The sequence below is a fragment of the Leuciscus leuciscus genome, assembly GCF_965113295.1.
Source record: "Leuciscus leuciscus genome assembly, chromosome: 2".
NCBI classification, from domain to species: domain Eukaryota; kingdom Metazoa; phylum Chordata; class Actinopteri; order Cypriniformes; family Leuciscidae; genus Leuciscus; species Leuciscus leuciscus.
Genome location: NC_138726.1, coordinates 57,225,513 through 57,240,314, shown reverse-complemented (window position 1 = coordinate 57,240,314; position 14,802 = coordinate 57,225,513). Strand labels below are relative to the sequence as shown.

The 14,802-nt window shown below is 37.2% G+C and overlaps 1 protein-coding gene across 1 annotated transcript; it reads right to left on the bottom strand.

Annotated features, from left to right (window-relative positions):
- Window positions 1–10,079: 10,079 nt before the first annotated feature.
- Window positions 10,080–14,352, bottom strand: LOC309493251 (C-type mannose receptor 2-like). Its single transcript, XM_082162413.1, has 4 exons — window positions 14,314–14,352; window positions 13,865–14,221; window positions 11,091–11,444; window positions 10,080–10,926 (listed from the first exon to the last, which is right to left on the bottom strand). Exons 1-4 carry the CDS (start codon window positions 14,348–14,350, stop codon window positions 10,559–10,561), a joined length of 1,116 nt encoding a protein of 371 aa, XP_082018539.1. The 5' UTR covers window positions 14,351–14,352; the 3' UTR covers window positions 10,080–10,558.
- Window positions 14,353–14,802: the final 450 nt, after the last annotated feature.

Genomic DNA, 14,802 nt, shown 5'->3' with positions numbered 1-14,802 from the left:
TGCGTCCTCTGGGGCTCCGCTTGGTCCCGCAAACGTATAGAAATGAATTGCGACAACCAAGCCACAGTTGATATAATAAATAAAGGGCGTTCGAAATGCCCATCAATTATGTCTCTACTTCGACGCCTAACTTGGCAAGCCGTCACACACAACTTCATCCTTAAAGCCGTACATATACCAGGACAATCTAACATCATTGCTGATGCTCTCTCTCGCTCTCGTTTGCAGGCTTTCCGACGTCTCTGCCCAGCAGCAAACCAGAATCCTACACCATGTCCGGACCTAGCCGAGCTGATCCTAGACTAAACTCTCATTACGATAACCTATTAAATTCTGCCAGGTTCTATATCACCAAAGGAGTCTCATCATTAACACTTAAATCATATAATTCTGCTTGGTCCCGGTTTATCACCTTTTGTTTTTCGTTCGGCATCCCTGTTCTGCCTATCTTAATTTCGACTATATGCGCGTTTCTAGTTCATTGCTCCGATTCTCGGCATCTAAAGATTGCCACAATTCGTAAATTGCTCGCCGGCATTCAGTTCCACGCACGATTTCATAATCCCAATTTCCCCAGTCTTTTTTCTACACCCACTATCCGGCTTTTACTGAAAGGCATAGAAAGATCTAATCAAAAGACTCCAGACAAACGCCTCCCCATTACTCTACCTCTTCTGCACAAGCTCGTCTCTTCATTACGCTATGGCCTATTTTGCGAATACATTAACATCCTTTTAGAAGCTGTGTTCTTAACCGCTTTTTACGGGTTTCTACGATCAGGGGAATTTGCGTCCGACTCAAATAATTTTAATTCTGCTCGCGGCTTGGCTATTTCCGATTTATGCTTTTATCCTACGTTTTTTAATCTATTTCTTAAATTTTCGAAAACAGACTCTTCCGGATCGGGCGTTAGCATTTCTGTTTCTAAAATAAATAATTCATATTGTCCTTTTTCTTCTATGGTTAGATATCTCAAAGCACGACCGCGCCTTCCACTAAATTCCCCTTTATTCATCTTACCTAACGGGCTTCCCATGTCAAAGCCCTGGTTCAGATCTCATCTAGCTTCTGTCCTAAAGCATTGCGGACTTCCTCCACGGCTATACACTGGGCACTCCTTTCGCATCGGAGCCGCAACAACGGCAGCTGAATGCGGAGTTCCCGACTCCACAATCCAAATGCTCGGCAGATGGTCTTCCACGGCTTACAAGACATATATCAGATCCGATGTAGACGTCCTTCTTAATGCTCAACAAGCCCTCTCAACCTACATTCAAGGTAATATTATTCGCTAGCTACTGGTGGTGGTTACTGCATTCGAACATCTAGACCGAGTCCATTATAATGAACTGGACCTTTTATTAATAGCTCCTAAAAACAGTTAATCCTTGACGGAGACTCAAAGTTCATTCGTATCCACGACTGCTTGCGTTCATCGTGTCTCTCATAGCAACGCAATATTCTCTAGCCTCCGCGGCTTCTATTTCAATATCAATTAATTTAAGATATCGAAGCACTGATATTGCCCTCGATGAGCAAAATTGCCTATCATGACCCTATCGAACGAATTAATCGAACTGCAAATTCGTCCCGGCAGCAGTAAACGCAAGGTTATCACGAACCTGTTTCATCACATTCACATTGGTTCACGGCTTATCGAAGCCTTTACAGTAATGCTATCGAGATTCTGTATTTCGTTCATACACGATTATTCGGCCTATCGAGGCATTAATATTAGCGAGCGTACACGTAGTTCTATTAAGTTATACTTCACGCCGATCACGGGCACCTGTCACAAAGCAATTCTAGCTTTAAGAATATCAATATTTCATTCTCACATCTCTGCTTATCGAAGCGCCCGGGAACGTCACATTGATAGCAGATTAGTAACACTTAAACAGAAGGTTATCTCGGACCTACTTTTAACTTTCCCATCTATGGTTTAATTTTTATAGCCATACTAAGATATTAATACTCATGCTCATTCACGGCCTATCGAGGTATCGCACACGCTTGTACTCGGCCTATCGAGGCATCGCACATGCTTGTTCTCGGCCTATCGAGGCTTCGCACATGCTCGTTCTCGGCCAATCGAGGCATCGCACATGCTTGTCCTCGTCCTATTGAGGCATCGCAATCTATCGAGATTTACGATTAAGCTTAAAGTTCTGAGGCCAACCGTGGCCGCCGACGTTAAAGCATAGGCCTATCAAAGATTCATTTCTGCCTTTATTTTATTTATTTATTTATTTTTATATTTTCTTTTAATGCGCAGCTCCTCTATTTAAGCCTATCGAGGCTCAGATTAGAATCTTCACTTTCTTTTGCCAAAGTTGCTCCGGTTAGGAGTTGTAACATACCGAAGCACAGTGTGCTATTAACTGCATCTTTCACTCTCCCTATTTATTTTAAGGCTACATCATCGTTATGATCAAACGTTAGTTTCATATTAAGCCTTATCTAGATGACGTTTATCAGCTTTTCTCATGTTGTCTAATGACCCTGCATACTTTCCAGAGTCATCTTAGGTACGTAAGGAATCCATCATATATTCCTTATTTTGGGGGTTTAGGCTCCGCCCCTGTCCAGACCATCAGGCAGGACCTACCGGCTAACTCACCGACCCAGACGGAGGACAGAGCCCCCGCCAAAGAACCGAGACGGAGCTTGTCGAGCATCAATTTTATTCCGTCTGTAATCTTACACAAATAAATATATTGCATTCAATAATTCTCTCCTGAGTCTTTTTGGTAGAAATGGAAGCGTCAGCGTAAGTTCTACCAGAAAGACTCTATTGCCACGTCATTAATATGTAATTTCGCACCACCAATCACAGTTCAACATCAGATATAAAAGACTGACCTTACCTTCCCCTTTCGTTGCTGTAGGTGTCGTAGAAAAGTTATCCCCCATCCTCCCCACCACCACCAGGTATAGGCTCCTGTCCAACCGTCAGGGGGGTTTAGGCTCCGCCCCTGTCCAGACCATCAGGCAGGACCTACCGGCTAACTCACCGACCCAGACGGAGGACAGAGCCCCCGCCAAAGAACCGAGACGGAGCTTGTCGAGCATCAATTTTATTCCGTCTGTAATCTTACACAAATAAATATATTGCATTCAATAATTCTCTCCTGAGTCTTTTTGGTAGAAATACTGATATTAAAGATGTGGCAAACTGGTCCTGCCAAACAACATTTCTCTTAATTTATCAACTTTATGAAAAAATCATTAAAATAATTTCCAATTTAATATTTTTTAAAAATAGTTCAAAATGACACACCTGTAGCAATAAAAGGAATTTCACTTGATTTCCATTATTTCACTGAGTGTACGCCACTTTTTTTTTACAATCATATTTACATACTTATTTTAATTTTGTAAAACATTCTTTTCTTTTTCAGTTACTTGATTTCTTTATTTGCAATAGATGTCCCAATCCTCCTTGTTCTCAGTTCTGTTTGCTGTACCCTTTGCAAAATCTCTCTCAAACATAGTGTTTTTCAACTTATTAACAATCCATGGTGCCCTAACATTCTTCACTGGACATTTTTTCATATGTGCATGTTTGTCCACCTAAGGGTAAAATAATCTTTCAAATGCTGGCAATGCATTATCAGGATGAACTTCCTTATAAACATCAATCCAACATGCATTATTTACGTCTGAACAAAATGATTCTTGACAATCTCTTATATGATATTTTATAAATTACTTTTGGTTTCCTAAGTTTTCTAAGTGTTAACATGCTTGCTAATGAAACTTAATGTCTTTTGATGCTTATGTGCTTAAAGGCCTTAAATGCTTGAACCCCGATAAATTCTGCTTGCAGCTTTAATTCTACATTGTTATTGATATGCTATTTGTTTGAATCCCTCTTTGTTTGTATCTTTAACCTAACTTTGTAAGTGACTTCTGAATATTAGGCCTACTTTCTGCCCTTGGTGTGTGTATTTTGCTTTGATGTTTATGTTTATTTTGTTCTATTCCTTAATCCAGTCCCAGTGGTTCTCAAACTGTTTAGAGTTGTACCCCATGAGGCTTTAACATCCTTCTGCGTACCCACACTCTTCAGTCACACCTTTTTCAGTAAGAGACAATATTTGCCTCCTTAAATCTATTTTTCCAGTGTATTTTTACCTTAACAAATACCTTTATAAAATAAATAATGCTTTAAATAAAAATAAAAAAGTTCAATGAAACATGCAATGATGGTAAAAACGAAGTGATGCTTTTAAATATTTAATTAAAACCGCCAGTAGGTGGTGAGACATTCATTCATTCATTCATTCAGTAATGAAGAAAGTGGCTGCATTTATGAATTAATCATTGAATCATTGATCTAATGATTCGTTCAAAGCATTCAAAACATTGCTGTGTGCTGCAGTTCTGCTGTGGCTTTTGTTGGAGCTATTATTTTGTTGTAAAAAAATACTGACAACTGTGTTGAAAATGAACATCACTTAATATTAATATTTCATTTGTTGAACTGTTGTATAAAATCAATGTCACATTTGCAATCGTGTGGATCTTCATATAATGTGATAACAGGAACTCACACTGGGTATGTCTTTGTATCGAAGAGAGTTTGAATTATATCGATCTCCATGCACAGCCTGTGTCTATATTTGTTCTTCATGCTAGTAAGTGCTAAATCCATACTTTTACACAGGTAACGTACATTGACGAGAACGGCAGTATAGCGCGATTTGCTGAGGCAGCAATCTGCACGAGACCTGTCATATAGCCTACACACTGCTTAAACACAGAAAGTTTTGACAACAAAAGATGAGGCAATTTGATCGGATGTCATGAATTTATTTTACCTGATAGAAATGCATGCTCAGTTGAATTCTTATTTTAAGGTGAGGTAGAATTAAATGAACGGCAAAATTCAGCATTTTGTTATATGAACATATTTGATATAACATATATATTTGTCAATGAACAATGAATATATATATATACACCCAGCTGGCATTCGACTGACCTTGTATGGTGTTCGGGTCTGTTGGACCCGTTTTCATTTTTTAGCAAAAGAAAAATGATACAATTAATTATTTTTTCAAACTGAGACTCATTGGCCTTGGCTCATTTTCTGTGAGGAATATATATCAGAACACATTTTTAATGAAAACACACTGTACACCCCCCCCCCCCCTACGCATTTACATTACACACAGGATGTCCGGGTCCACTGGACCCGGGGCTAATAAAAGTGTGGAAATTGTAGGTCCTGTGTACCTTTACTCTGTCCTCCTCCTGTCAGGGCCTGCTGTTAGTGTGTGTATGTTCTTGTATATGGTTTATGAGGACACAAATGTGTATAATGACATGGGTATTACAACGTAAACATGGTTTATGACGACATCTGTGTCCTCATACTAAAACATACTAAATGGTGTTTTTTGAAATTCAAAAAATGCCAAAAGTTTTCTGTGATTGGTAGGTTTAGGGGTAGGGTTAGTGTAGGGGATATATTATACAGTTTGTACATTAGAAAAACCATTATGCCTATGGAGAGTGACCATACACCACATATCCAAGTGAGTGTGTGTGTATGTGCATGTGTGTGTATGTGTGTGTGTGTGTGTGTGTGTGTGTGTGTGTGTGTGTGTGTGTGTGTGTGTGTGTGTGTGTGTGTGTGTGTGTGTGTGTGTGTGTGTGTGTGTGTGTGTGTGTGTGTGTGGGTGTGTGTTTTGTGTGTGTCTGTGTGTGTGTTGTGGGTGTGTGTGTTGTGGGTGTGTGTATGTGTCTGCATGAGTGTGTGTGTGCGTGCGTGTGTGTGAGAGAGATTGTGTGTAAGTGTGAAAGAGTGCAAGAGTGAGTTTTGTGCTTCTACTCCTGCCATTCCCACACGAGGTTGCAATTCTTAAATGTGATCTAACAAAGGTAAAGAGAAAATATTGACCATATATGCTGTTTATATTGCTTGTAATTGGGATGAAGTAAACATCTGTTGAGTATTTTAACATAACATTTTTGATTGTGTTGAATTAAAAACCCAAAAATGCAGCGGGTCCACCAGACCCACGAACACTGGCTGAGTAACAAAAATATGAACACCACACAAGGGTTAAACGTTTAAATGTGGTTGAAATAATGTCAGTTTATGAAAAAACATTAATTCAACGTCAAAACAACGTTGAACACCAAATGGTTGAAATGGTGTTGTTAACTCACTATGGATTCAACAAAGAAATATAAATAAAATTTGAGTTGTACGTCAAATCAACATTATTTTTACAACCATGACTTTTAAACATTTTGTTGAAATATATCAGTAGAAAAATAACGTTGTTCCAACATCCAAACAATGCTGATCAATTAACTGTTGAAAAAGTGTTGATACATGAATAATGATACAACTTTGAAAGATCAACTCTGAATTAAATGTTTGTTGAGTCGTGATAAAAGCGCTTTCTAACCTTACATCTTTTTCTTTTCTTTTTTTTTTTTTTTTTTTGCATAACACATTTGTTACAATTTGCCGAAAAAAGAAATTGATCTTGTAATACAAAAATCATTTAGATACAATTCACGTTTTCATAAGGAATAAAAAATACAATTTAAATAAATACACATCAGCCAATAGAGAATTGAGACGCTTTCTACATCTCCCGGCGTACTTTGAGAGCAACTCCAGTCTGATTGATCATTTTGGAATATCGTTCAATACAAGAGATTGATTGGAGGACGGCGGTTGTCCATCACACAACTGTGATTCTATTGGCTCTGACGGTTCCAGACAACACCCGATTGCGCATGCGCGAAGTGAGTCTGTGTCGTCATCGTCAGGGAGATTCTGACCTGGACCAGTTCGGAATGAATTAATTTGGGGGTAACAGCTCAAACGGTGAGCAAAGTTTTTGAAGTCACATTTTATAACTAGAAAATTCCTAAATAAAGGTTGTGTGTGCCTGACTCTGGCCCATATATTAATACGTATTGTGTTAATTAATATTGTGTGTATGAGCAGAGACTAGTTTTACCGCGAACCGCCGTTGTGTGCTAGCTAACCGCCAACCGCCAACCGCCGTTCTCTCTCTCTGTGTGTGTGTGTGTGTGTGTGTGCGTGTGTGTGCGTGTGTGTGCGTGCGCGTGTGTGCCAGTGTGCGCCAGTGTGCGTGTGTGTGTGTGTGCAGACTATTTTAACCGCGAACCGCCGTTGTGTGCTAGGGAGTGTGTGTGCGCTAGTGGGATTTCTCTGTTGGTCGAACGCGGCACATTGACATACTTTCCATCCACAAACTTTACAAATAAGTTGGAGATTTCACATCTTCTTCCTTCTCTTTTCCAGGGATTTGGAAGAACACGACTTGAAAGTCTCCTTCAACGGTGAGTTGTCCCCATAACGTTACCTAACCCAACCATCTATTTGAATCTGAAAGTAATTTAACCCTTAAAACAAAAACAAAAATCATTTACATTTTTGTAAAATTTGAATACAAGTTGATGTGGAAGATATTATTTAAAAAATGATGAGCACAGCCCTCATTTGATTGAATGTTTTTATGACTTGTTTTCAAATTGAATGATTTTCTTTATATAAAATTTAGGTTTAAAAATATTTACTTTTTATGTTTCACACTCCCAGATGTATCACAAAAAATCGAGACGACAAAATGCACAATTATGCGCATTGGTGGAGTTTAGTGACTCAGATGAGAATCCAGAACTCAGCAGTTCAATATGACACTTTGCTGATTCTTCAAACTAACCTGATTTTTCACATGAGCACATGTAACACATGTAAGGTTTTTTGATTTATTATGATTACAAGCAAAAATAAAATAAAAATTGCTCCACTGGCAGATTTTTCTATTTATTTTGTGAAAATGTGCATGAAACAAGTGAACATTGTCTAGATACAAGGTACTTTTTAGGTGTCTTATTTTAAGTGTATGAGATTTATTTTGAACAGAAAATAGACATTTGACTAGAAATATCATAAATATTCTTGGTAAAATGTAGTTTTTGCAGTGCATTTTTATTGGGCAAATTAAAAAACTTGGATTTTGTGGTGTAGAGCGTATATCAATACATTATAAAAATAATAATCAATCGCTTCCTTTTTTGGCTAGAATTCCAGAAGAGAGTTCTTCAGCTCCTTGTCGAAATCAAGGATACAATTGATGTTGCCACCTCATCTGCTGGAACAAGTTATGAAGTGAAGCCAGCAAACACTGAAGAAGAGCTTGAAGCTTTAGAGAATCGCTTGGAGGACAAGAATGAGGGAGCAGAACTGGTAAGTTTTACATAATTAATCTTGTAAAGTGCTGGCAAAGTTTCATTATGACAATTGGCTTGTTCACTTTGGTGATCACTACAAACTCCTCGTCCCATCATGTGCCTGCTTTGTGGAGGTCTGGACTCTACTGACCACTTTTTCTGGTTATATTTTTAATTTCTTGTTTCTTGTTCTTTTCAGAGTAAACATCTGGAGGCGTTGATGCTGCAGACCATGTGAAGAAGTCAATGACTGCGTAAGTAACTTTATGTTCCTTTTTTGCATTAGTTTACAGTGATGTTCACTGTCATATACTGTCATGCACTCCCCCCACACACCCACTTACTCGCTCTCCGCTACATTTTCATAATGAACTTGATTGCAATATAATATTCTAATATAAATCTGTTTTACCATGGCAGAACTATGACAAATAAAATGATGCCCATAATGAGCCTCAGAGGAAGAAGTGGGAAGGTTGCCTTATGAAGACCCGTCTCTACATGATAATCTGTGGTGAGTTTGCTTTAACATAGTAGTTTTGTAACAGTGTTTTAAATAATTGAATATAGTAAGCAGAATAATAATTCATAAGAAATGAAGAAATCATTTTAGTTGGAGGACTCTACAGAGCATGCTCTAATATTATATATAATACTCCATTCTGGGCTCTAGACTAACTTCTCTACTGGCAGCACTGGTTACTACCAACTGCCTTTTGTTGCTTGCCCAAGCACATGATTATGAATGACCTTGCACATTGATAAATACTAATTTATATACTTGAAACATTGGCAATTCCACAAAAGTTGATATTTGCAAAATATTTTAATTTGAGAGGTTAACGTTTGCTAATACTGATCTGTTTTTCCCCCCCTCATCAGATGCTGTCTTGAGCTCATTTGATACAACTACAACAAAAGTAGACGAATACATGGCCAAATACTTGAAATATGCACCAGAGAGGATAGGTGGCGGTGGCAGAAAGAAGTAACAAGAAGGGAAGATTTAACCAGCTGTGTTCAGTGTTGCCCAATGTTTGGGCCGTTTTTCTAAGGGTTAAAGTTCGACATGTGTAAAATGATGTTGTGTGAAATGTTGGCACACTTGCAGTCATGCAATAAAGCATGTTTCTTACGTCAGTGAAATGTCTTTATTAATCTTCTTCCTGGTCTTGCTTTGACCAATTGGCTTCTTCCTAGCTGACTGTGCGTGTCCGCAAACTTAGTGTTTATGTATCCATTTCAAGGTGTTTGGTGTTATTGTTGAACACATCAATACTTTAGTGAAAACATTTTAACAAAAAAAATCTGCGTGCATATGATGACGCAAAAGTGTGTGAAATTCGATGTAGTATGCACTCCAGGCGGCTAGGTGGCAATGTGAAGCACTGCCACACAACAACGGCAAGTCTGCGCGCCTGCGTACAAGCTTCAACTTTTGCGTTTTTACCCTTTAGACGGAAACGCGACGGTGGAGCATTTTTAAGATTTCCACTCTGGAGGGTGGTTTCTCTTTTTTGCGTTTTTAAGCCCCAAAAACGCCGTCGCCGTCCAAACGAAAGACACATCTGATAAAATAGTTTTACGGTTTCACCCACGAGCGTTCTTAAATTCATGTTGAGATGTACTGTATATGTCTTTTATTAGTAAATATTTTGTGTGTGTGTTTGGGTTTTTATAAATGTAAAATAATTCTTCTTCTAAGTCAGTTCAGTTGAGCTGGTGCTCCTTTGAATTAGTTTCAACATCAAATACAGTTCACAAGATATTTTATACTCAACTTCCACTTTTTCCTTTAAGAATAAACTATATTTCATTTCATTGTGACAAACATCGATGCTCACAATCCCTTTTTAAACAAGTCATTTTTAATTGTATGACTAGTGCAAAACACAGGAGTGATCAGAAGAAAGTTGCCAAACCACCAAAACACCAAGATCCCATGAAATCAACTGATGTGGTTTAAGCTTTATTTTTTTATTTTTGTATCTTCTACTTTCTAGTTGACTGCAAGTACATTGGATTGAACAGACTGTGTCAAGAATATTTAGTTGTTTCTGAAAGTGAATAAATTTAAAATGTATATGAAGCCACATATAAAAAAAATTATTTTGATTTCATGGGGTCTTTTGTGTGTGTGTGTGTATATATGGTGCACAAAAGTATTTTAAAATCTGATATAAAAAAAACTCATACGATAATCTTCAGTAACAGAAATTATCATTGTAAATTGATATAAGCACTGATAAAAACAGTACAAGAAGTGTTTGCCAGTAAAAAAAAAAAAGAAAAAAAAAGAGCCAGTTATGAAAGAACACAAACATATCCTTCACTCCTCAGATCTGCTGCAGATGAAGTTGAGTTTGTGGTGTTCAGGACGGCTGATCCAGCGCTGATCTCCTCCAGACTGAACTGCTCCAGATCTCACTCCAGACTCACAGTCCTCGTCTCCTGTGCCGTTCCCTGGAGCCCAGTTCTGATAGCACACGGTCTCTCCGCTCACCCAGAACCAGAGGCCCACAGTGCAGGAGTGACGTAAACCCAACCACACCGCCTCAGTAGACGCACGTTTAACCACATTCATCACACGACGCTGCATCTCGACTGAATGAACCGAGACCAGATCCGTATAATTCTGTCTGCAGTGTCTCAGAGCTTCAGGCCACGTCAGATTCTCTGTGATCAGAATCAGTTTATCTGGACACAAAACAAACCACAAGCAAAAACTAGAGAGAGACTGATCAAAAACAACATGCAGAACAAACACTGTGGAGGAATCTGTCATGTCAGACATGTAGCGTGAACTTTAAGATATCTGGAGGTGATGGATGGATTGTGTGTGTTTGTGAGGATCTGCTCACCTTCATGACACACAAAAGGAATTTGGCCATCGCAAGAACTGTCATACCATTGACCCAGAGTGTTCTGGTGATTTGGATTGAGCACTATACAGTTTTCATTTCCTCCACCATTATTAGGTTCACCAGAAGCCCAGTATCTGAATGAGGAGTTACTCTGATCTGACCACTGCCATGAGTCTCTGAACAGACCGATCCAGACATCATTAGATATGTGACTATCATTGATGAACTTCTGAATCTGTTGACTCTCATTCTGGTTCCTCACACTGACCAGATCAGTGTGATTCTGTCTGCAGTAACTCTGAGCGTCTCTCCAGTTCTTCGTCTGATTGACAAAGACGAGTCCTGTGTTCACTTTAAGAAAAATCACATGGAAACATCATGAATCAGTTTGTTCATTATTCTTATTCTGATTTACGGTTTATGGTTTTTAATGTGAATAAGAGCAGCGAAGCATCAGAAACACGTGACATCAACGCATTCTCATCGCCAAATTATGGAGGACCAAACCTGCAGAAATGTAAAATTAATAGATAAATAAATAAATAGATAAATAAATGTGATAATAGGAAAAGAAAGAAAGAAATAAACGACTTGATAAAATAAATATGATTAATTTTTAATCAAATTCATTTTTGTATTATTTTTCCCCTTAATGTATTATTTTCTGCTTTTATACATTTTTACATTTTTTAAAAATCGTTTTAACTTTTATTTATTCGTTAATGATATATTTTTATATTTATTCTTACATTTATTGTTTAGATTTATTTATTCATGCATTCATTTATTTATAGATTTATTTATTTCCACATGTATTTATTTTTAGATTTATTTATTGATTCATTTATTTTTACATTTCTTTGTGTAACATGGAAATGAGGAAGGCGGTCCTTGTGTAGCTTCAGTGCATCATTGGTTGAGAGCGGTTGAGAGCTCACGAATAGAATCGTCAGGCTTAGCTAATAGAGAGGAGATTAAAAAAAAAAAAAAAAAAAAAAATGGCGCCAAGAAATTATTCGTTGTCCAGTTTGCAACTGGATGTGGCAGATTAGCTGGAGAATTGTAAGTAATTTTCACCTAATCGCATTATGCCGAAATATTTTGTAGCGTCAACTATTTTTCCAGAAATAATAACACGAAGCTGAAACTACTTATGTGATCCCTCTCAGCATCGTCGTCGTCATCGAGTGTGGAACCGTCGTCGTCGACGTCAGACGCTGGGTTTATGACACCCAGACACCCAGTGGATGGTTGGTTTTCAATTACCTGTATATTTCAAATGACCTGTATGTAAGCAGCACACAGTGCAGTGTTGATGTTAAAACTGTGTTGTTACAATGTTTAAAGTGGCTGACAACAATAAATATTATTATTATAAATAAAACTGCCTGTTTTTTTTGAGCTGTGCATAACTGTAGCTGAATAGTTAGGCCTACTACGCTACTGTATTTTAATATTGGTCATTATGGTGGTACTTGGAGAGCCAAATATTTTCTGAGGTGGTACTTGGTGTAAAAAGTTTGAGAACCACTGCTCTAGCTATTTGTAAAACGTCCGCCATAGTACACACCTGTCACCACCACCCGACGTCACTACAAAGCCAGAGTAATCCAGCAAGCGCCTCAATCAACGATGAACCAATGGTAAGCAAGACCAACCCACCTAATTATCATACAAGACAAAGAAATGTAAAAATAAATGAATCAATAAATAAATAAATCTATAAATAAATGAATGCATAAATACATAAATCTAAACAATAAATGTAAGAATAAATATAAAAATAAATAAATAAATAAATAACGAATAAATGAAAGTTAAAACGATTTTTAAAAAATTTATAAAAGCAGAAAATAATACATTAAGGGGAAAAAATAATACAAAAATGAATTTGATTAAAAATGAATCATATTTATTTTATCAAGTCGTTTATTTATTTCTTTATTTTCCTATTATCACATTTATTTATCTATTTATCACATTTATTTATCTATTTATCTGTTTATTTATTTATCTATTAATTTTTTTTTTCTGCAGGTTTGGTCCTCCATACCAAATCGTCACTTTCAAACATTCTTCAATATCCGACGCACAAAGCACCCTTTAGCGTCCATATGAGACGCTTCGGTTATGGGTAGGTTTGGGTCTGTGGTAGGGTTATGCGTCTCATATGGACGCTAAAGGGTGCTTTGTGCGTCGGATATTGAAGAATGTTTGAAAGCGTCAGTATATGACGACTTGGGATGAGAACGGGCTGGTGACATTCAAAGAGTGTTTCTACAGCTGATGATATATTAAATATTCACAGTATATTGCATTTTTGCTGATAAAACATTAAGTAACATTTCTGAATATTGTGATGATTTTCAAACTCTTTATTTCTCCATTATGTTTCCTTACATGATTCTCTGATATATTCATTACAATTTATGCTGGCCAAAACAATGGTTTGATATATAATTTACAGTATAAATTTTGCAACAAAAAAAAAAAAACTAAAATTAAATAATTAAATTTAATTCATTAAAAATTATTCTCTATGCTCTCTAATGGCAGATTCTGAAAGTTATCAACAACAAAAGATCTACATGCATTAATTAAAATCTTTTTTCCAGTCCAATATCGGTTTTTCGCTAGAAATTTACTTCAAGTTGTCTCCGCTATATTTATGACCACATTAAAAAGTAGAAGAAATTTAGTAAAGTATATGCCACTTTTTTCTAAGAATGTTTATATTAATGTTTATTGTGATTGTATGGAGCTGCACTTACTGTTAGATGAACTGCAGATGAAAGTCAGGCTGTCACTACATGAAGAATCATTCCATTCTCCATTTCTCATCATAGCACACTCATCTCTGCCATCAGGTTGTCCAGATCCCCAGTTCAGATAGAGCGCAGGTTCACCTGAAGACCACTGCCATTTATCAGCACTCGTCCTCTTCAGCCCAATCCGGATATCCTGAACAGTCTTCACACTCTTCTTCAGCTCGTTCATGTCGTTCATGTTGTCAACGGTGGCCAGATCTGTGTAATTCTCTCTGCAGAATCTCTGAGCTTCAGTCCAGTTCTTGTTCTCGTTTATAAAGTGATACTGACGCTGAACACATTCAGATACGGAGCAGAGAGCTGTGAAAGAGAGCGTTTGATTTAATGCTTTTCATAACAGGGTCAAACCTGATGAAACTATAAACCATAAATAAAACAACAAACACACTCACCAATGAGAAGAAGAATCAAATATAGAGTTTGGTCCATTTCTGAGGAAGAAACACATTGAAAAACTAAAAAAATCATATTCATCTTATATTAAAACAATCATATCAGAATAACTCGATTCATAATCATTGAGACAATATTAACATCAGAAAGTGTAATTGTGTTTGAAGAATGAACATGTTCTTACTTTAGAGGTCGTGTGTTTCTGTCCTGAGTCTGATGTTTCTGTCTGCAGATTTAAACTACGTGATTATTATATCTGCTCTCATCCCTCATTCAGCTCATCACATCATTTGTTTATTACTCTAAACCCCCCTACTTTACTTCCTCTATATTTGTGTATTTCTCCAACTCTTTCCCCTTATTTGCATCTTGACGCCTGTCAGTCAGTATCAGTCTATGTTTATATGGACCTTGATCAGAACATTATATACATATGAAAATTCATAATTTATATTTTAATTTTAATAACTAAACAGTTTCTCTAATGT